This window comes from Aythya ferina, assembly GCF_964211825.1.
Source record: "Aythya ferina genome assembly, chromosome: 3".
Classification (NCBI taxonomy): domain Eukaryota; kingdom Metazoa; phylum Chordata; class Aves; order Anseriformes; family Anatidae; genus Aythya; species Aythya ferina.
The window spans coordinates 66,603,807-66,625,925 of NC_140298.1; the positions used below are offsets into that span (position 1 = coordinate 66,603,807).

At 46.4% G+C, this 22,119-nt stretch overlaps 1 protein-coding gene across 1 annotated transcript in view; it reads right to left on the bottom strand.

Annotated features, from left to right (window-relative positions):
• FAXC (failed axon connections homolog, metaxin like GST domain containing) overlaps window positions 1-12,080 on the bottom strand; it is a 23,849-nt gene extending 11,769 nt beyond the window's left edge. The window contains exons 1-3 of the mRNA XM_084514208.1: window positions 11,680-12,080; window positions 11,033-11,168; window positions 5,889-6,085 (exon numbers count right to left, since the gene is read on the bottom strand). Of these exons, the coding sequence (XP_084370334.1) occupies window positions 5,889-6,085; window positions 11,033-11,168; window positions 11,680-11,954 (608 nt within the window). The 5' untranslated portion in view covers window positions 11,955-12,080. The remainder of the gene's footprint in view (window positions 1-5,888; window positions 6,086-11,032; window positions 11,169-11,679) is intronic.
• Window positions 12,081-22,119: the final 10,039 nt, after the last annotated feature.

A 22,119-nucleotide genomic window follows, 5' to 3' on the forward strand; every position in this document is an offset into this window, starting at 1 on the left:
AAAGTCATTTGTTGCTGTTGCTACTTTAACTTTTCTAATGCACAGCACCATCTGACACAAGATTTTCTGAAGAAACAAGAGACCACACGACTTGTGACAGAAGTTCAAAGGGTACTGAAAGATGGGCTAAAGACATCTCAAAGCATACACGACAAATGTTTGAAGCCAACAGGGTCTCAGAAATATTGGGAATTTATAGTCATGTTCCACTATATTTTTAAAAATTTCCAAACTGAAAAATTTTAAAAAGTAGGCCTATGTATTTGAGATGGTATGAAAAAAGGCTCATGAGATATGATAAACTAATGAAGCTAGATAGAAAAGCTAGAATATCAAAAGTTGCAAGTTCACATATGTAAAATATTAAATAGTGTTTAATAATTAAATGTTTCCATTTCCACTATGATTGGAGCTCTTTTTTTTTTTTTTTTAAGTTCAGAATATGACTTCAGTAGAATTCTACATATTTCTACTTGCCTCTAATCTCCTTAGTGCCTATACGGATCAGCTAATTCAAAGTATGAGAAAAAAAGAGAAGCATCTCCTGGAACACTCACACTTCTTTTTTTTAAACTTGCATGCCTTATCAACCTCCAGTATATCATGACCAGAAGGTGACTTCAGCACTACCATCAGGGAAAATCTACTTTTGAACAATGAAAAAATGCTCCAATCTTTACATTTTCACAAATTCCTTATTTGAATTACTAATAACATGAGGTAAAAGGAGCATATTTGGCATAACAGCTGAAAAAAAAAAAAATCCACTTAAAGCTCAAATTTGCAATGCTCTCAGAAAGGAGGAAAGGCATTTCAGTTCTACTAAAAGCTGTCCCCTGCAGACAATGTCTTCTGCTCAAAGTGATTTCATTAAAGCCAGTAACAGTGAGGCCCGTGCAGGCATTGGTGCAAATGCATGACCAGTAAGGACCAAAAATGCACCTGCTTTGTTTCTGACAGTTTTTACCCTCACCAGGTTTCTCCACAACCTGTTGTGCTATATCAGTATGACGACAGCATCCCACTGATGGCTCACGTACCTCAGTGCGGGCTCTTCGCATGGAGACGTTGCACAATCCTTAGTGCTCAAAATGGATGAATCAACCAAAGTTTTGGGGCAAGTTTCAGCAAAGCTGGGTTCGAAACAAAACTGGGTTTAGAAAGGGGCACCAGAATGACATGGGGAACATGAAACCAGCAAGCACTGGAGCAAACGGGTACTGAAATACCAGAAGCATCAACTTTGGCTGAAAGATGTGCTGCAAAACTGCTTTGCCCCAGGAACAGACGTAAAAGGTGAAACAACTTAAGAAACATGGGAAGAAAACTGGGCTGAAAACCTAAGGGCACTTCATAAAGCAGAACATTTCAGTAGCTGTGTTTTGCAGGCCTGGGAAAGGACACGGGCTCTTGGATGGATACAGCTTTGAAGGGGAAGAAAGAACCTGGTCTTGATGAGAACATCAGGAAATAATTACAAGTATTACCTACATCCATCAGCTATTAATTATACTTTTTACTTGAATAAGCTGAGAGAAACCTGCTCTCCAATAGCACAGCTGTGCATCTGACTATGAAGGCCCTCATTCCCCAGCATGGATCTCATTGGCTTCACCTGGCCACTCTGCAGCACAGTTTTAGTTGCTTTACGACAGCAGGGCTCACCATAGAGAAGGACAGCAAGAAAAACATGACAAAATAAAGCAAAAATGCAGAAAGGAGGCTATGCTGTAGTATTTTGGAAAAAATCACGCCAGTCCAACAGCCCCTCCAGCCCTTCCAGGACTATTATGCACTCTGACTCCATCAGCGAGCTGGCACCGCACCAAGTCATCAACCATGCCCAGGACAGCTTTAATTTCATGAGACAGGACAAATAAGGTTTCCCACAAAGCTAATTAGCCTGTCCTACAAAACAAGAGCACATTTCCCTAACGCTCACTTGCTTGCTCTGGGGAAGAAGGTCTTTGGGTTTGGAAGAGGCAGATACCAGATGAAGAGTTAACGACCCGGACGGCGATGCAGGAAAAGCAGAACGGCACCAGATTTTGGTAATCCCATCTCAGCTAAATCATCAAGCACGATCTTGGACGTGTGCCTGTCGCTCTGAGTGAGTAAAGTTGTCGTGTCCCAGATCTCAAATTTATGTGGGCAATGAAGCCAGCTCAACAGACAACCACCGAGTTTACGCCTGTAATTTTATGGTTCAGAGCACACAAAAGCACAGAAAAAAAAGTAGGCTCGGATTTAGAGGGACAGCTAAAGGTACTTTTAAAACTAGCTTTATGGGCACTTTGTTAAAATGATTATATTCAAAGGTTGATAAAATCAGTGCTTCCCACCAAAACATGCTCCTCTGCATCCAATTCCACCCATCATTCCTCTGCTTAGACTGCATTAGTCCAGCATTATAAAAATTACAAAAAGTTAGGAAATGCCAGAAATCAGGTAGTCTAATTCAGCATAATTATACATTTTAAACTACAGTCAGTATTTATGGGATGCCATTTTAAATATTGGCCTGAACTGAGCATTTCAGGTAACATTAGCATTTCCGTTAGTGCCAGCATATCTGTAAAAATGTAAAAATTGTAAAAATCCTGGAGTATAAATAAAACAATAATGCATGAAAAAAAAATGCTACAGAGGTGAAGCAAATCTGAAGTATAAATGTAACAGCAGCTCTGGCCTCAATACATAAATCAGGAGAAGAGATGGAGAAAGTGACTCATCAGCAGCAGCTTGCCTGATTATCCCCAAACTAACTGAACTGAAAAAAAAAAAGCACCAAGGCAAGGGGGGAGATGCTGAAAGTGATTCGAACTGGGGGTTATTTTTCCCATCTGAATCCTGCACAGCGTGGAATTTCTTGATAGAGAAACGGATTATAACAAATTCAATCCACCGTCAGCTGTGGACACCTTACCTGCTGTGTGACTTCTCAGAGGAAATGGCTGTTAAGCCAGCAGTGGTATTCAGGCCTTGTCAATAGCAGGAGAGGTGTCACTCGTGTAACTGCCTTGATGTTAAACATGCATTACGTTACGTTCAATGCATGGCAGGTCTGAGTACCTATCAAAGTCAGACTCTCTTGTGTTATCGTACCAAGCTCTTCCTGTCCTTCACTCATCACATATGTGGTATTTACATGGTCTTCTTAAAAGACAAAGCAAGAAATTGATAGATTTATGCATGTATATACATTTATAAATCACTAAGGTTGTTTTTCACAACACAGCTAAACCAATTGGATAGGTTTAGCTGGTTCCTAAGGGGCCCACGGGTCACTGCTGGGTGCGGAGATGTCCCAGGCCAAGCCTTCGGAAGATGACAGAGGTCTGCACACAGATCGAGGACCTCGGGTCAAAGCCTGGTCCCTGAGGCACGGAACTGCTCTGCTCCCATCTCCTCCTGCTGACTCAGCCTCACCCCCACTTAGGTCAGGAGGTTTCTTCCCTTTGCTGATTTAAACATAGCAAAAGGCTGACAATTATAGCCTCCTCCGGGGACAGAAGCTCCAGCACCAGCCTCATGAATCTCAGAGACATGCTGTAATCCCAGTAATAAAATGGGTACACTCAATCACTCACTGGCTCTCTGCCCGACCCCTGCCAGGCATCGCAGCCTGGGGCAGAGGCCAGGTGGCTGGAGGCTGATGTTCACAACAACCCTACACCGCTTTCAGCTCCAGCCAAAGCAGCAATTTCCACCTTTAAGAGGCACTAAGCAACCAGAGCTGCTGCTGAAGATAGGCAATTAGCGCAGCAAAAGCTAAACATTTCAGGAGGAGATGCTGAGCACCCACCAGGATTAGCTCCATCCAGAAGAGACAGCACACCACAAGATGTTCTCTGCCTCTTCACTCGATAGATGCACTACAGGATTACTTATTTATGACGGAACTACTTTGCATGCTGCTGGAAACAGAACTGTATTAATCACAGTTTATACTACTGCTTTGGAGGCTTGAGTTTATAAACCTTACTCTGCAGAAATTGCTTTCACAACTGCCTCACCATGGGACTTGGAGACATCACAAATGAACCCTGAGCTCCTGGTGGGAAGTGGGAAGCACCCAGGTTCAAGCACCGGTGTGAAGGAACCCCACAACCATGAATGCAATCCTGTCAGATACAAACTCAGCCCTACACAGCTATGGCCTGATTTTATCATTTATATTTTATTTTATTTTAAAAATATTTTATTTTATTTTAACCACGGAGGGGTCAGGGCTGTTATCCGGGAGTTACAGCTGGACCTTTCACTATGCTGCAGAAAAAAAACAACATGCCCTAGGAAATGTGAGGAAAACTCACCCGTGGGACTGAATACAAAAGGCAACAGGGATGTGCAACCAGGCATGCACATTTTTATTTCTATTTCTTCTAGCTTAATCCATCTACTTCAATGCCATCTCCTTGCTCCTTGCCCCCCATACTCCTCTATTTCGTGCCCAGCAGCGCTGAGTCTGCTCAGTGGGAGTGTGGATGGACAGACATCAGCTTCACAAAGGAAGGAAGAGCGATTTATAATTGGGACACACAAAAGCCGTACAAGTTTGTCATCCTAGTGTTGCATTTAAAGCAGTTAAGTCCGCAGACCACGAAACAAACAACGTACTTAGGCAAGGAGATGGAGCATTAGGGGCTTAAAAGGCCTCACCTTCCCTCCAGCTGCTACAATAACGGAAGAAAAAAAGTAAACAAACAAAAAAAAAAAAGCACATTTGCAAATGACAGGTGTCTAAGAGCTGTGGTCAGATTTTTGAAGACACGTCACTGCAGATGGGCATAAGCAGTGAAAGTCACACTTCTGAGAAGGCTGGGATTTCATTTTGAAACCACATCATTTCAGCCTGCCTACTGAACGCTACATTCCTTCCCAGGAAACACTACAAATGGTTTGAAGAGCTATACATACACATGTTCACCTGGTGCTGCTCTTCTTCAATAAGAAAATGAAAAGAAAAAAAAAAAAAAAAAGAAAAAAACAAGGTAAATGCAATCAAGTTAAATCACACACTTTTGGAGAAAATAAAATGCTGTGTGAATGCAAGACTCAGTACAACAGGAACTTAAGTGCACGCTAGAAAGCAAATGGTTGAGAAAAAGCCTTATGCCTACTGAGGTATCCCATGCAGCATCCGGGACACCACACCCACCTTCTGTGGATCCAATCTGCAAAGGACACTTAAAAATGCACTGAAATGAAAAGTCAGGGTGCAGGAGGAGGAATAAAAATAAAATAATAAAAATTTAAAAATCACAGATACTATTTTCAAACGTGTCAGTAAAATGCATAGAATATCAGCGAAGTTATATTTAGGTTTTTCATTCATATCTATACTCCAGCTTCTGAGGATACCACAAGTGATGTTGTGTCCTTATCAACTGGTGCTGCTGCCAGCAATACTTACTAACAGGAATATTCTGCGTTACAGGAAAGGCAATAATCCATACTGTAATCACACACACAGACAATAAAAAAAACAGTAACTGCAGGAAAACAATATTTTAGCTTCACGGTAAATGTTGGGCATTATTTTTTGTTTCCCCTCTCAAACCTCACGTTTGCAGCCATCTTGGCTTTGCTCCTCATTGACCAGGCTGTTCCCATGTGGAGGGCACACGGAGGAGGACAAACAGCTGCTTCCTTCTGCAACGCCGACTCCTTACCTTGCCTACACATCACTACAGCTCTCAGGGGAGCTGCTCCTGACTCATAGCACAAGCAGAAAGAAGCAGCAGCCTTCCACAGTGAGAAGAGCTGTGAAATTAATAATTGGATAACTGCAATAACCGCGAGACAAAATGAGCATTCCCTAACAGGCAAGAGCGCAGGTGCAGGTCTGACAGCAGAACACAAGCAGCTTTTCCATGCAAGCTTACCAATAGAAGTGCTCCTCCACCATTTTTGTCACTGCTCTGGAAACAGCTCGTTCACGTGGACCCAGGTTTTTATTTAAATTCACTCCGAGTTGCTCTTCCAAAAAGTCAATAATGAACTCAGTGCCAGATACTTTTTTGTGATTGTATTCAATCCATGGCATTTTTCCTTGAGGGGAAAGTTTTCCATCAAAATAGTTCTAAGAAAAAAAGCAAATAAACAGACAAAAAAGGCCCTTCAGATTCTGTTTCAATGAGAATAAATCTTTTTAATAGCTTTCTGTGTTTTTAAAAGTAACATTTTTAATTAATACACCAGGTTAACTGTACCTATACAAACAGAGCAGTGGCTTTAAGTGATACCAAAATAGTTATTTCCAGGTCCTGCAATGTCTTACAAGCTTCCATATTACAAGCCACGTGGTTTAATATTACTTAAGTACCTGGGGTATTTAAGGGGTTGGAGATGCTCAGATCTCCCAGAAGATTGGGTCCATAGTTCTAAACAAGTTTTTAATCACAGGAATCACACCTTAATTTGGCTCATACACAGAGCAGCACTTTTTGTATTAAAATTATGTTATAAATACTAATTCACTGCCTGTCTCAGTGAGCCCACGATGAAAGGTTTTTTATCATTTTATCATTCCCTCACCGGGCAGGAGGGAAATATGCCTTTACATGTGCTTCTGCAATTTCCTAACTTAGAAATCTCTCACATTCACAGCCAGGGTTGTTACAATTGGATCTACAATTGGGCCAGCAGCACTGCTGAGCACAGCACGAGCACACTGCTGAATACTAGTACGTGTCCTCAGAGCAGCTCTTGTACGGATGTATTAATGTATTTTCTCCATTTTCCAGTTGGAGAAGGTGAAATAGAGAGATGAGAGAATTTATGCCTCATCTAACAAACATGAGAGGTATGCCTGGCTTCCAAAATGCGATCAGATATTTGATCTCAATTCTCTCTTGCTTCTGAAAGCAGGGATACAAGGCAGAACTTTTTTTTCTTCTCTTGGGATTCACTTCCTCGTGTCCCGTTATTTAGCAAAATAAAAATCCTAGCTCAGAAACCAAATCAGAAAGGCTCACAACGAGCAAGCTCAGTGCCCCACAAGCGTTTTGGGGTCCAGCTGCTAAGTTCAGGGTTAGCTGCTCTCAGCTGATCTGCCTGGGTCTCAAACATTTACCCCACACAAATCCACTAAAGATGGGTTAAGGTCACCACGGAGCAAGGAGCACACACCAGAAGGTGACCCCAGCTCAGCCTGAACACACTGAGCACACAGCACCCAGGCTGCCACCCAAAATAGGGATGTGCACACCACAAGCAATGCACGCCCATTCCCGGAGGCTCATCCCTTTTGGATCAGAGCAGAAGAAATGCCTAACGCTGCTGGGAAAACAAAGCCTTCTGGTCGCAGCCTTTTCCGGGACTCCTGCCCAAGCAAATATGACGGAAGGAATACCGGGTTATATAATGTCTCCTACGCTGCATCCACGCCAGGATGAACAAAGCAGCAGGATCCTCCCTGCCCGCACGTGCAGGTGACTGCCCTGTCAGTGGGAAAGACACTGAAACCACCCAGAGCCTGAAATCCAACGCAGAGCGTGAAGTCCACAGCCCCTTCAGGATGAGATGTGCACAGATACTGATGTTCTGCAGGAGGCGGTGGGCTTGAAGATGTGCCCATAACCTATCGCAGTTCTGTACGCCACATCGTTTGCAATCCAGAAAAAGCCAATTTTTTGTTATTCAGCCACACAACTCCTCAAGCATGCACACGCACATACAAATACACTGTGTAAAAAGCTAGTACTGCACTGATATTATACTCCCAAAAACACAAATGATGGCCTAAGTTGCTTTAGGAAAGTTGGTATAGGCAAACCTAAAAAAATTCTTGCAGGATTTTCATGTTTTGTTACACACAGCTCATCAAACAAAAGGGGAAACATCTTTCAATGACCTGGGGAAACCTTTGTCTCTGGGCAAATCTCACATCATACTGTTCTCGTATCCACTGTTCTCAAGTGGATATTTTTAGGCTTCAAACCTCAGTATCCTTATGGCTGCTGCTAATTGCCATCAAATATTTATCAATTTTCCACTTGAAAACTGGTCCATCTGCAAAGCAGGAAAGCCATGGTATTATTAAAAAAAAAATACCCTCATACCTCATGGTACTTTAACCTGAACTGCAGGCTACAAAGCAACTATAACAAGAGCTCCTGAGAACATCATTTACAGAGGAAATTACAAACCAAGCAGCACAGGGCACTTCTGGGGCAATTTTCTAGTGCTCTCCAGAAGAAATTAGGCTCCACATTTTCAGTTATTGTTGCTTATATTTTACTCTGCCTCATGTCTCCTCTCATAGAGAGTACCATCTTCACAGACCTGGCTTGAAAACATCATGTTTCTGATGTGCTAATACTCATCAGATTATGTAAATGTTCAAATCTTAATATTCACGAGGAAATACAAGAACACCCAAAAGACTTCCACAAGCACCAAGAACGGGTTCCTTTAAAAGGCGCTTATGAAGAAAAGCATGAAACATTTTGAAAATAAGAGCTAGGTCGTATCACAGACCAGCCCGAGCAGAACGGGCTGAATTATTTTTGATTGAGAATTTGCACCTAGAAAGGCAGCTTCAGGAAAAAACAAGCACGTTATAAGAACAAATCTGTTTGGAGAAATCCAGATTAGGAAACGGTGGGAATACTTTACTTCATTCCTCCTGTCTTCTGACACACCATTAAAACATTTTGTGCAACACAAAGCACGTCACTCAGTACTTTAATGTTCTCCAGTAAAGTCAAAACACAAGGAATCAAAAAAGAAATAACAGTCTGAAACCTCTACCTATTTGTTCTGATCAGAAACAACTTTCTTTTGTTGTTTTGTTTGTGTGTTTTTTTTTTGTCACCCTGCTTCATGTTCCTCCTTTCTAAGCAGCCCCTCCCCAGGAAGGTGATGGTTCATAGCAAGCCTCTGGCTGCACCCCCCAGGCTGTTCTCCCCTCCCCAGACACTCAGCACAGGGACCTGTGGTAGCTACCACTGCTTGCTCCTGCAGAGCCAAGAGCTGCACCACTCTAGCTCACCTGGTGCCCGGAGAGCTGCAGAATTCATCTGTAACTCAGTGTGACTGCTGCCCCTGCCAGCTGCGTGGGGTACGTCCTCTCTTGGACAGGGCTGGGGGAGGCCACACAACTCAGACAGCGGCAGAGTCGCCCCCGCAGAGAACTGGAAACACCACAGGGTTGGTGGCTGTGGCTACCAACTTACGCCTTCCTCTACCTGTATGAGCCACAAGCAGCACCACATTCCTAGCACAATGAAAAAAACAGAACCTACCTCCTTCAGAAAAAAGAGCTGTGTCCTCAGCTCATAAACTTAGCACCACTGACCTTAGGCCTAAAATCCTAGGTAGGGCTGGTAACCCCACAAATGCTGAAATTGTGTATAAACCAACACGCTGACTGACAGTACAGGAAACAGAAAGGGAAGGAGAGCCCTCTGGAAATCCCTCTCTTCCCACAGTGCCAGGTGGCTGACTTGTACCCAGCACTAGCTTTCCAAATGACTCCATCCTGAATCACACGAATGTGCAGCGTTATCTTCTGGAAGTAATTACATCCTGCGACAGCCATCTTTTACACTGCAGCTTTCCTTAACTACTCCCCATCAGAGCGATTTTTTTAATCATTTCAAACCTCTGAACTGCATAAACTGCTATTAGAGAGAAAACAGACGTCGCCAGGAATAGTTTTCCCTTCAGATGTGCAATTTCTACTCATATTACTCTGGTTTGAGAAGCAATGTGCATTAAGGCCTTCTGGTCCAACAACACATTCGAACTTCAGTATCTTTCAGGTTCCATAACCCAAAATGAGGAAAATACATCCCATGGGACAGAAGTCCCCCCAATCTACTTCCAAATGCTCTGAAGTATCTTATTCAAGTTTCATTACATCTTAAGGTAATGAACATTAAATTTCATGCTTTTAAAGACTTACGCAAAACGTACTACTTAGGTTTTCTTTTACTTCCAATGTAAAGGAGCTTAATTGCATAGGAATGTGGATGAATATCAACCCCAAATATGAAATAAAGTTGTTAAATGGTTTGTTTTCCTCTGCAAAAGACTGATCAAAATATTCTTAAGAGCACCTGGATATGCAGCAAAAAAAAAGTGACTTGAACCCATCTGGGGTGAGCACAAGGTGAGCCATGGCTCAGGCCCTTGGAGACAGTAAAATCCCAAACTTACATTGCTTGGGGAAAAAAAAAAAAAAAAGAGAGAGAGAGAGACAGATTTCTTCCACCGAAGATCCTTAGATACAACCTAAGATACAACAGTAATGATGACATCTGAAATGCCCTCAGTGCTTTATACAAACAGCAAAAAGACCTATCATGTGTTTCAAAGAGCTTGTCTTCTGCACAAGCTGCCTGGTGACACCACCACACAGCATGCGCCCAACTCGTGCCATCGCAACTGAACCCTGACATTAATAGGCAAGACAGCAAGATTGTGCTCTCCTGCCTTTCCTTCACTGGAGTATCTTGGGCTTCATCCCCCAAGGGAAGCCAGCATGGGGGGCACCCAGCCACAACGAGGCAGCCGTATTCACAGCATGGAGAGCAGCCCCGTCTTCCCTCACGAGAGGGGAAGCACCGGTGATGCCAGGTGAAGCAGAAGGGAGGCACATCTTCCTAGGAGAGCACTGGGAAGAAACCCTGTGCACCACCAGGAAAACAAGAAGCTGCAGCTATTTAATCTTGTTCTCTTTAGCAAGATGCAATTCAAAGACCATATAATACCACACTTTAGTTTTAGTGTAATATTTAACATTACATAAACCATGAGCTACCTTCCCACTTCAGCATTTCCAACCACGTTAACTTCCAATGTTGACTTAGCTTTACCAATTAAATATAGAACTGTTCTAGACCAACTTCATTCAAGTTGTACTTTTAAAGGTTATATAGCAAATTTAACCGCAGATAAAAAAGGTTTGATCTACCCAGCCAGCTGTATGGGTACCTCTCCCCGGATGAGGAAGATTGGGAGGGGAGGATGCCTGCTTGCTACTTCACGCAATTACAGGGAAAGGAAAACTGTACAGATGTACCTGGTAGGGCAAATCAGCCATCCTTAAGTAAGTTTCCATTTTCAGGCAGAAAGGGGAGAGACTCGGGACACCATTGTTAGGCCTCGAAAACTGATGCAGTATAATAGCATCTTTTGAATCCACCTCTTGCTCCTTCCTGTCAAAAACAAAACAGGATTTAAAACCCCAAAACCCAGCTGCATCATACACCAGCACATTACAGACACAAAGGAGAAATCCTGGCTGAAGCAGCACACGCGTCCTCCCTTAACGGCCTACCGCAATTTTTGTTTGCTTGTTTGTTTGTTTGTTATTCGCTGGATCTTGAGCCACTAAAAGGCACTTACAGTGCTGCGGCAGAGACGAGGTTTGGCCGATCCCACACTGGAGACGGCGGCGGGTGCGCCAACACGAAGGGGCCCCCATCGCCTCGTCCCTCTGACAGGGGCTCTGCGCCTGGCCAGCCCCTGCCACGGCTCTCAGCACCGCCTTCACGCCGGGCGTTGTCCCGCACCGTGCCCCACCGCAAGCCTCCCCCTCGCCCCCTCGGCAAAACCCAAGCCCTCGGGGCTCCCCGCATCCCCCCTTGGCTTAGAGGGCTGCGCCCCCGCGCCCTCCCCGCGCCGTGGCGCCGTAAGATGGCTCCGCGCCGCCCCGCTGCCCCTCACCGTATGGCCAGCAGCTCGTGGAGCAGGTAGGCGGCGGCGGCCAGCAGGGCGCCGCCGGTCAGGTACAGCGTCTTCTTCCACCACGAGTCGGAGCCCAGCGCCGCCATGGTGCCGCCCGCCCCCGCGCCCGCCAGCGGGAAGGCGACGATCTCGCCCCCATAGAGGGCGGGCGGCGGCTCCTCGGGCCCCCCGCACCAGCCCAGCGACAGGCTGCGGTTGCGGCTCAGGTCCGCCACGCAGGAGCGGGGCGCCGCCAGCCCGACCCCCCACAGCATGCTGCGGGCGGCACCCGCATCCCACGGCGCCCACCGGCCCTGCCCGGCCGAGCCGGGGAGGCTCCGCCGGCCGCCGGCCCCCTGCCGCCGCTGCGCAGGGCGGGGGGGCGGCGGCTGATGATGCTGCTGCTGCTGCTACTGCTGCTGCTGCTGGTGCTGCTGGTGCTGCTGCTACTGCTCCTCCTGCTCCTCCTGCTGCTGCTGCTGCTGCTGCTGCTGGCGGTGCGCGGAGCGGCCTGATGAGGGCACCCGCGCCCGCCTGCCGCTGGGCTGGGCGAGCCTCGCCCAAATTATGGGGCCGGGGGGTGGGGGATGCCGCCGCCGTGTCCCCAGGGGCTGCCGCCTCGCCCTGGTGTGTCACAGCCCCGTTTGAGAGAGGAGGCGGCTGCCGTCCAAGCCCAGCGCCCGGCCGAGGCGTGAAATAGCCATAGCCGTTCCCAGACGCTTGGGATCGCGTGGTGTTTGTCTGTTTTTCTGCTGCCCGGTGAGGTGACTGAGCGGAACACATCCAAAACATACAATCATAAAATGGCCTGGGTTGGAAGGGACCTCAAACACCACCCAGTTCCACCCCCTGCCATGGGCAGGGACACCTCCCCCCACACCAGGCTGCCCAAAGCCCCATCCAGCCTGGCCTTGAGCACCTCCAGGGATGGGGCATCCACAGGCAACCTGTTCCAGTGCCTCACCATGCTCCGAGTGAAAAATTTCCTCCAAACCTCTAATCTAAAGCTCCCCTCTAAATGTAGAAAGGTATAGAACAAGAGCAGCAAAACAATTTTAAAACAAATACCTCATCACAGTTTTACTAGCACGCATGTGGGAGTGCAGCAAGTTGAGGGCTGCTCCTCACCTCCGGCCTCACTGCTGCTGCTCTGGGGCTCCAGGGCCACAAGACACCACAGGCAGGACTTGGCTTCATCTTCCACAGAAGATCCGTAGCCCTGTGCATCACACCAGCCCTCAGGTGCCCTTCTTTGGGTTACTATCACTGACCAAGTACTTAGCCCTTCATGAAATGCCATGCTGCATACAAAGCTGCTCCAAAAACCTTCCACAAGTTAGATATTTTATCCCATCACTGGGCCAACAAAAGTGGTCAGATTCATTGCACAAATAGAAGAACCCGCACTGCCCAGCAGGGCACGGAGTGGGTCTGTGACCAGGGCTTTGTAGACACTTTGCCTCGGGATATGAGGCAGGTCAGAAAAGCAGACAAGGAAGAGAAGAGCCCTGAGCTGACAGCATGGCCATGCAGTAAGCCGTGGGGTTCAGGTGTGATGCCTTCTCTGGGTGACAGCGGTGGACAGTTTTCCGTTTTCCTCTGTTGTGCAACATCAGTGGGAGCGAGATCTGCTGTCATGCACCAGGAGGGATGCTGTGCTCAGGACACTTCCCTGCAGTAGCTCCTTGCAGCTTTTCCTTTTATTTCCCATTTTTGGGTTGCGTACTGGAGTTCAGCAGCCAGAGGCCACAGAGCCCCATGTCTGACACAGAGTGCCTGCCCATGCTGACACCCCACTCAACAATTAACAGGAGCAGAGAGGTCCCAGGGACCTGGCAAATCTCGCTCCACACACCAGGTGCTCTTTCCACACCTCTCTGTGCTCCTTGGCCTTCATCCTTAGCAAGCTGATGGCAGAGCACCTTCTTCACAGCTCTGGGGCCACCCCATGCTACAGATGATGCACAAATATCAAAGTACGAGTGGGAAGTGAGAGCAGGAGCAGTTTCATGCCACAGTCGATCATTGGCAGCATGAGTTTTGTTAGGACAAAGAAGAGACAAAGAAGGAAAGCTCTTTTCTCTACTACAGCACCTGCAAATCTCAGGCTGAGGATTTGTTTCAAGTGGCAGATAGCCCAATAAATCTGGACTCTTGCAGGCTGGTAGCCAGTCTCAGCTTTTGCTGCTGCAAGGGAACTGCTTGCTGTGGTGCAGATAAGAGCGATCCAATTACAGATGGGATCTGAGCTTCTGGGAGGGCAGGGAAAGGCCTTGGGCATCCACATGGCAGCTGCTGCACTTTCAGAGGCAATTGAGCTCTCCTAAAATCCATGTTTTGGATCAGTGTCAGCACAAGTGGCAATGAGCTGTGAGGGAGAGGAGAGTGGGAAGGAGGCATTAAGCCCTTCACCCCTTGGTGCTGCCCTGGACAAGGTAAGGAGTCCTGGTGCTTTGAAGGAAGCAGTGCAGTTCATGCTCAGAAGGTCAGTGCTTTGTGTGGATACTCCAGCTCCTGCCTTTGCTGATGTTTCAATGGTGTACATGTAACCACCATGTCAGTTCTGTGATTGTCTCAGGTTTTGGAGTGAGAAAAATCAGAACTAGTGGTGCATCCACGTGTCTGTATTGCTGCAAACCCACACCAACAGCAGCACAGCCCTGAGCAGTGATACATCACGCAGGGCAGAGCAAGATCTAATATGCAAACGTGTCCATTTATCAGCAGTCTGTTCTAAAGGAAGAGAGATTAATAGAATAAAGCAAGCAGATTTTTCCAGTTAATGTAAATCTAAGCCTACTTTGTTACATGGCAAGACAATTTTTTTTCTCTACCAGTATCCTGAAGTCTGCTGTTTCACTTGAGGGCAGGGAGGCACTAGTAAAGGCATCAGCATTACCACATGATGTGCGTTGGTATAAAATTTTTGTTCTTCATTACATTCCTGTTTGTTTGTTTGTTTGTTTTTCCTGTGGTGCCTCTGGGTTCTCTGTACCTCTTAAAACCCATCCACGGCGAGTACAGCGAGCTGCCTGTGGAGCTGCAGCAGGCATCCAACCCATGGTTTGAGCCAGGCTCTCTGCAGAGCCACGTCCCCAGCAGCTGCCCTGTGTGTCTGGTGCCTGAGACCTCACCAAACTTCTTAAAATCAGGTATCGTGGAATGCCTCACTCTCAGGTTTGCTGTCCTGTAATGCTGCTGGTCAGTTTTGGAGAGCAGAGCTTCTCTTGCCACGTCTCCCCCAGAGCTGTGACAAGCAGGGCCACCCATTTGCTGCTCATCTCCCACATCATTAATGCCCATGGCTCCTACCCTCTCTTTCTTCCCAGTAGCCAGAGCTTGGGCAAAGTGGAGCTTTTAACAGCTCCATTAACTTGTACAGATTGTTTTCTGCTTATTCCCAAGGCTACGTGGTGTTAAGCAATCATTCTGCTCTTGGGGCGCTTGGAGGAGATTCTCCTGCAAATGCTGCCCAGGGATGCTCTGCCCAAAGGGCACCCGCAGGGTGCTGATGCGGGGTAACCTGGTGTCCCCAGCCAAAGTGGTGTCACTGCTGCTCAGGTAGGGCCCTCCAATTTGTGTGCTGGCACAGCATCCTCTGGGAAGGCTCAAGTGATATGGAGATGCTTTTGTTCTGCTTGAAACTGCCCATTTACCAAGCCCTTGCCTGCAGAAGACATCTGATAGGGTTTTGTGGTGAGGGCTGAGTTTAAGAGAGGGTGAAAAGGGGCTCGTCATAGCCGGCAGACTCTCTGAGTTCCTTCTGAAACAGCTGCTGGTTGCTGCCAGGATTTGTTTTGTTGTAATATTAATGATCACTGGGCAGCTTGAGTTTCATATACACATCTCTTTGATTATTCAGATAAAAATAGCCAAGGTATAGCCGCAAAGTGTTCATGCTGCATTTCAGTTTGGATGTAACAAAGGGGTTAATGATAACTTTAATTAAATACAAACCTACAGATACAGAGAAGAGGCAAAGCATCCAGAATCTAAACTACTTCTTCTCTGCTATGCCTATATGTAAGTCCCAGAGTTTCCCTCGCACCTCCTGATAAACGAAGCCACTTTTGGAGGTGACTCACACCACGGGACTGCCCCAGATGATGAAAATAACTCAGTGTTCCTTGCTTTTGAAAAAAAAAAAAAAAAAAAGAAAGTTTGTTCATGAAACCTCCTGCTTTCTGTGGATGGAAATGCTCAGGCTGGCAGCTCACTGCCATAAGCGCTAGCTGCTGCACACCCTGCAGAGCAGAGCGACGTACCCGTAGTGAACACACACCCTGCCAGTCCAGGACAAGGTGACAGGAGCTGTGACCAGCACATCTGATCAGAGCATCTGAAATGACCAGGTCATTTTGTCATCTGGTCATTTCAGAGCAGCACATTTGTCTGCAAACCAGCTCCCAGCTGCTGGCAGGCACAGGAGAATGAGCAGGAATGGCAAAGGGAGGAGGAGAGCCCATTTCAGAGGCTGCGTCCCCGAGGCCAAGGCTGTTCTTACATGTCCCAGGAGCTCTGGAAATAAAGACAGATGGGAGAGACAGCGGCAGAGCCACTGACCTACTGTCTGTATCCCCTGGGAGTGAACTGATGGGCACCAGAGCAGACAGTAGGGCTGTGGTTTATTGTGAATTTGGTTCTGGAAATAGGTGCTCACCAAACAGCACTGCAGCCAGAAGCTTTCCCCTTACCAACAGTTAAGATGCAATAAGAGAGGTGCTGCACAGCCTGCACAGGAGTGCTGTCCTGTCTACACGGGATGTTTGAAATGCCTTCCTGTACCCACCGTGAGGTCCTTCAGCTCACGTAGCTCCCTCCCTCCCTTGTCCCTTCCTGGGAGACCACCTCACCTGACTGCGGCTCCAGACACATTGGCACCCAGGTTCACCTGGCATCTCATCCTTCCTCCACAGAAGGAAAAAGCAAGCTGTCTCCGGAGCACTTTGGCAGCAGCCGTCACTGGGTGAGCTGGATCTCATCCTCGATGTGCATTTCTTCTTAGTGGACACCTTCTGCAGGAAGCTCTGGCAGGATGTCTCCTCGCGGGGGTGTACAGAGAAATGTTGTTCTGGGGGAGGGAGCTGGTCAATATGGGCACCTTCCTCTGGTGTTCTGAAGAAATCTGCTACGGCTTTGTTCAGAAAGAACAATTTTGGGGTTTGTTGGTTTTTAGCATCACTGGGGGATCCCCTTTTGGATTTGGGGTTGGGCCAAGAGTGGCAAGGCACCGTCCAGCAGAGGGAAGGCAAAGCTGGGCGGTAAGCCCCAGGCTCCAGTGCCAGAGCTGCCCTTTCCACAGGGTGTTTGGGGGCAGTCTCCTGGCAGACGTGCCCCTGTGGAAGTTTCTCACATGTTCTTTAGTGCTGATAATGAATAAAAAGACTGGACTGAAATCCAGCATGCTGTCATTCATTACTCAGTCTTTCACAGATATGTATGTGGTGTGAATAAAGTCTTTTCAAGTCTCATTTTTATTTTATTGTTTACTGTCATGTTTATGTCTGAAGATATAAACATCTGCTTATTCTAATCCAGGACAATAAACACATCAAATCTTCTTCTGTATCTTCTGTTATTATAAGTTTTCATAACGTAATTACTTTATTTCAAGGCAATATTAGTGTTTTAATCTCTCAATATTTTTTTCAGTTCGCCCAACCCATGAGGACAAAAGAGAGGTTTCAAATTTATTAATGGAACGCTAATGGTCTTCACAATCCTTTTAAGCGGAAAAAAAAACATATTTTTTAGAAAAAGAGAGTATTGATTACATCACTGGAGTGACTCCGTGTGGGAATAAAAGCACGATAAAATGCAGATCAAAGTGTATATCCTGAATTCCTAATGCGCTGATGTCATCAGCAGAGGTGGCGGTGCAGTTAATGCACGGGTACGCCAAGACAGGTCAGGTGATTTTACATCCTGGATGATGCCCCAGCCCTTTGGGCTAGGTTAAAACATGACATCATATTGCTTCAAGCAAATGGGGCCTGAGTGTGTCAATACAAAGGTCTACTAATATTAAATGATTAGAGTTTTATCCTACAGCCTGGGGGAAACAGGGGAAATACAGGTTGAAAACATCATCTGAAAATAATGTTATTTGTATTCAAATTTATGTAAGTCTTCAGTCCAAGCAGAATTAATTGTTTTTGAAAGGGTTGTAAAGCAATGTCCTACCTTCCACTGGAGGGGAGCTAGGAAAAGATATGTGGTTACGACAGCAAGACATGCATCACATAATGGGAACAATTTTTTGGTCACTTATCCCATCATGAAGCAGGAGACAGTGCAATAAGAGTCACAGCAGGTTGGAAAAACAGAAAGTTATTCTGAGACAGCTCAGAAGGAAACAAACCACAAAGCCTGCTTTAGAGATGCTGAAGGATAATTACAAACTAAATGTTTCTGCTCCCTTGCTGTGCTGTTTGGCACAGCAATCCCTGCGCTGAAAGCCGTGAGCCTGGGCGCTGCTCTGCTGCCAGCTCCAGCAAGGTGCCCACAGCCACCCACAGCTCTGGGCCTCAGCTTGCCTGCCTGTGAAATGGGCACACCGTGCCTGCTTACTCTGAGCTGGGCACTTGTGGGCTCTGCTGGGGGGAAACAGCGAGACATGGGAAGATAGGGGCAGCAGGCTCTGCCTCTCGGTAGTCTTCCCATGAGTGAGGGAGCTGGCAGCTCCACACAAGCAACGAGTGACCAATATTCAGTCTGAAGCTAGAGGAGCCCACTTTTCCTTTCCAGGAACTCTGCAAGGACATATGTATTTGGTAAAAGGCACCAGGGATTAATTCACAAACATATGGCAGGCTGTGAATACGGGACATGTTCTGTAACCTGCCAAAGAGGCACTCTCCCAATCATCCATAGTTCATCTTGCAAGGCACAGTTGAAGCTGACTGCCCCACGTACCGTTGTTTCACGTTGCAGTTGCCTCTCAGAACTATATTCCTCTTCCAGCAGTCACTGTTCTTCCCTCTATGGTTTCGGCTCTTCAGTGCTGTCCTGCAGTCCAGATGCTCCTGGATTCATCTCAGAGCACCACAGCTACATTACCGACACTCACAGGGTGGCTCCTGTTCCTTCGGTCTGTCTTTTTCTTCAGCCTGCTTCATCAGACCAGTTAATTATAGAAGCTGGGCCTGTTGGCTTTTGAACCTCTAGACTGTATGCGATTCTTCCTTTCAAGTATTTCTTGGAAGTATGTGGAAAAAGCCCTTTTTTTCTCTCTTTTAATTAAAGCTGAGATTTCAACATAATGAAAGAACTTCAGAAGCCATTCTCCGAAAAATATTCTACAAGATAGTCTCTATTCTTATTTCTACTCACAGCCACTACGCTTTTCTGTTCCAACTACTTTCTCCCTCTTCTTTTCCATTCCCTAGGGAACAGACACAGGGAGCTTGTGAAAACACATGTAAAGACATTTTAAAGTTCTGTTAAAATGACTGGGAAAAGTCACTTGGCCACAAGGGAACAATGGGCAATGAGACAGCGTAATAAAGCATCGTGCAAACTTCAGGTTCTGGTTTTATTTAAAAAGGAAATTAAATGCAAATCTCTTCAAGGATCTCATATGACTCAGATTAGGCTGGAGGGCAATTAATGTTGCAATTATTATCTGAAAGCGCACTTCCACGAGGGAAAGTGAGCCTGCTAAAAGCTTACTGCCACTCGAAGGGCCGTTGTGCTGCAGCCCCGGCCACATGCTCCCACTGCCCCAGCTGGTGCTGGTCCTTGACAGTGGGAATATTCAGCTCAATGAACAGCAGAACCACTACTGACCCCCCAAAAAGAGGACAAACAACAACAAAAAAAAACAGTATGCAGACAACTTGGACGAGCATCAGATGCAGCGATGAGGTGGTACTGTGTGGGCCAAGGGGCGAGAGCAGCTGACACCAGCCAGAACAGTTTGCTCTGTCGCACCTTTTAACCAGATCAGTTCCTTGCTCTGATTTGGTGTGTTGCAGAAATAAATAGCTGGGAACAGGAGAGTCAAGGATTAACAACCAGAAATAAAAACAGAAGCTGAAAAAAAGTAAGCCCCAAATTTTACATTTTTCCCAATCTCAAGGCAAGAATCACTCTTGCCTTACACCCAATCCCAGGTGTCTACCTGGTGCTATATGACTTTTACTTTTTTTTTTTTTTTACTTTTTTTATCCCCTACTACTGCTATTCTTGTAAGCTTCTGGGCTATGGCTCCATACTCATGAAAAACTTGCAAAAGGAAAGCCAAAGATTTGCAAATTTATTTGACTTAATTTCTGTCCACTTCTGTCCATTAAACTTCCACAGCAACTAGGCTAAGAGAAGCATTAAATGTTTCCAATCACAAATCACAAAAAAAAAAAAAAAAAAAGAAAGAAAGAAAAAAAAGTTTAAGCAGCATGAATAGCTAGCACATGTTCAGTGCACAGTACTGAACCTGATTATATTGTGTCAGGATGCAAAATTATGAATAAATCAAGGATTTTATTTTTTTTTTTAATCAAGGATCTTTTTTTGAAAAAAAAAAAAAAAAAAAGATATTTTTGCAGTATTTGATATCATACTAGAGTTATCTCTAGTGCAGTCATTTACTTTCTAGCTTACAAATAGGTTGCTTTAACCAGAAGGATAAAATACAGACAGAATATAGTTAGGATTTTCCATCAGGAGAGAAAAATTCAGGACTGAGGATTATATTTGGTTTACGTGGTAAGGCTTTGGTAGTGGTGGGCTGCAGACGTGGCCTCTGTGAGCAGAGCCCAGCAGCTGCCCCATGTCAGAGCAGAGCCAGCTCCAGCTGCCTCTAAAAGGGACCTGCTGCTGGACAGAGCTGAGCCGAGGAGTGAGGCTGGTTGAGCTTCTGGGGTAAAGATTTAAGAAAAGGAAAAAAAAAACTGCTGTGCAACAGCAGCTGGGAAAGAAGAGTGAGAACCAGCCCTGCAGAGACCAGGGCCAGTGCAGCTGGAGGTCAGGAGGTGCTCCAGGCACACAGCAGAAGTTCCCCTGTGGCCTGTGGAGGAGCCCCCGGTGGAGCAGGTGGATGTGGCCTGGAGGAGGCTGCGGCCCATGGAGAGCCCCCACAGGAGAAGGGCCTGGGCCTGAGCTGCAGCCCATGGAGAGGAGCCTATGGAGGAGCAGGGGGTCTGGGGGGAGCTGCCTCCCACCCGTGGGGGACCCGTGCTGGAGCAGCTTGCTCCTGGGGGATGGACCCAGTGGTATGGAGCTGTGTGGGAGCAGTTCAGGAAGGACGGCATCCTGTGGGAGGGACCCCACATGGAGCAGGGGCAGAGAGTGACCGTGAAGGAGCAAAAGAGATGAAGCGTTAGGGACTGACCACAGCCCCCATTCCCCGTTCCCCCACACCACTCAGGGAGAGGACACGGTAGAGGGTGGATGGGAGAAAGGTGTATTTAGTTTGCTTTTGTTTTCTTACTGTTGTAGTCTGCTAGTGATAAGTAGTAAACTACATTAATCTCCCATATGCTGAGTCTGTTTTGTCTGTGATGGCAATTGTTGAGTGAGCTCCCTCTCCTTATCCCAACCCACAAGCCTTTTTTCATCATGTTTTCTCCCCCTGATGTTTTGAGGTGGGATGAGAGAGGGGTATGTTGGACCTGAGCTGCCCCTCAGGGTGAAACCACCACAAGGATGGGACACATGGGGACATCTGGAGGGGTGCCATGGGTACAGGGACCCGTTCAAGCAGCCCACCCTACCCACTGAGCTCTCCTACGTTGACAGGGCTCCTACACAGGTAGCAGCAGCAGATGAGCCCATGCTAAGGTTTTCATCAAGAACAGGAGGAGCCCTGGGCAATCAGGCCCATGTGCCTGTTGTTTAAATGCCAGCCATTGTTAATTAGGTACACGAGCTCTTCTGTGAGGCTGGGCAGAGAACCCAAGCAGCATCAAGGGTTTTTTGTGCTAGATGCCATAGAAATACAGTCAAAACAAACAAAACCAGTTCCTTCCCCAGGCAGCTCACAGCTTAACGATAAATACAAGTATGCAACAAGCAAGGACTAGAAAGCCAGGATAACAGCTACTTATGTAAATACTTGGATTTAAGACTTTTAAAGCAAGCTAGAATCAGCTGTTCTATCCCAGTTTTAATTACTTTAATCATATTTTACCTAATTGGTCTCAAAGCAAACAGGTAAATAGGCTATTATCTCCCTCAGGGAATGTTTCCAGTGGGCTCCTGCAGGAATCTGTCCTGGTCTCAGTGCTTTTCAGGTATTATTTCAATTCACTGTTGATGAGATTTGAAAGTCATCTAGACTGAAGTTGGTTACTTAGCGTGGGGAGCTAAAATTACAGAGTTTAAAATGCTTAAACACAGGGCTAGGAACAAAGCCTGCTAGTTATCTGCTGTGGCTTCACATTTTTCCCAGTGTTGCTTGTCTCCCAAACACTATGCCCTTCTTTGCACAGGTGACCAAGG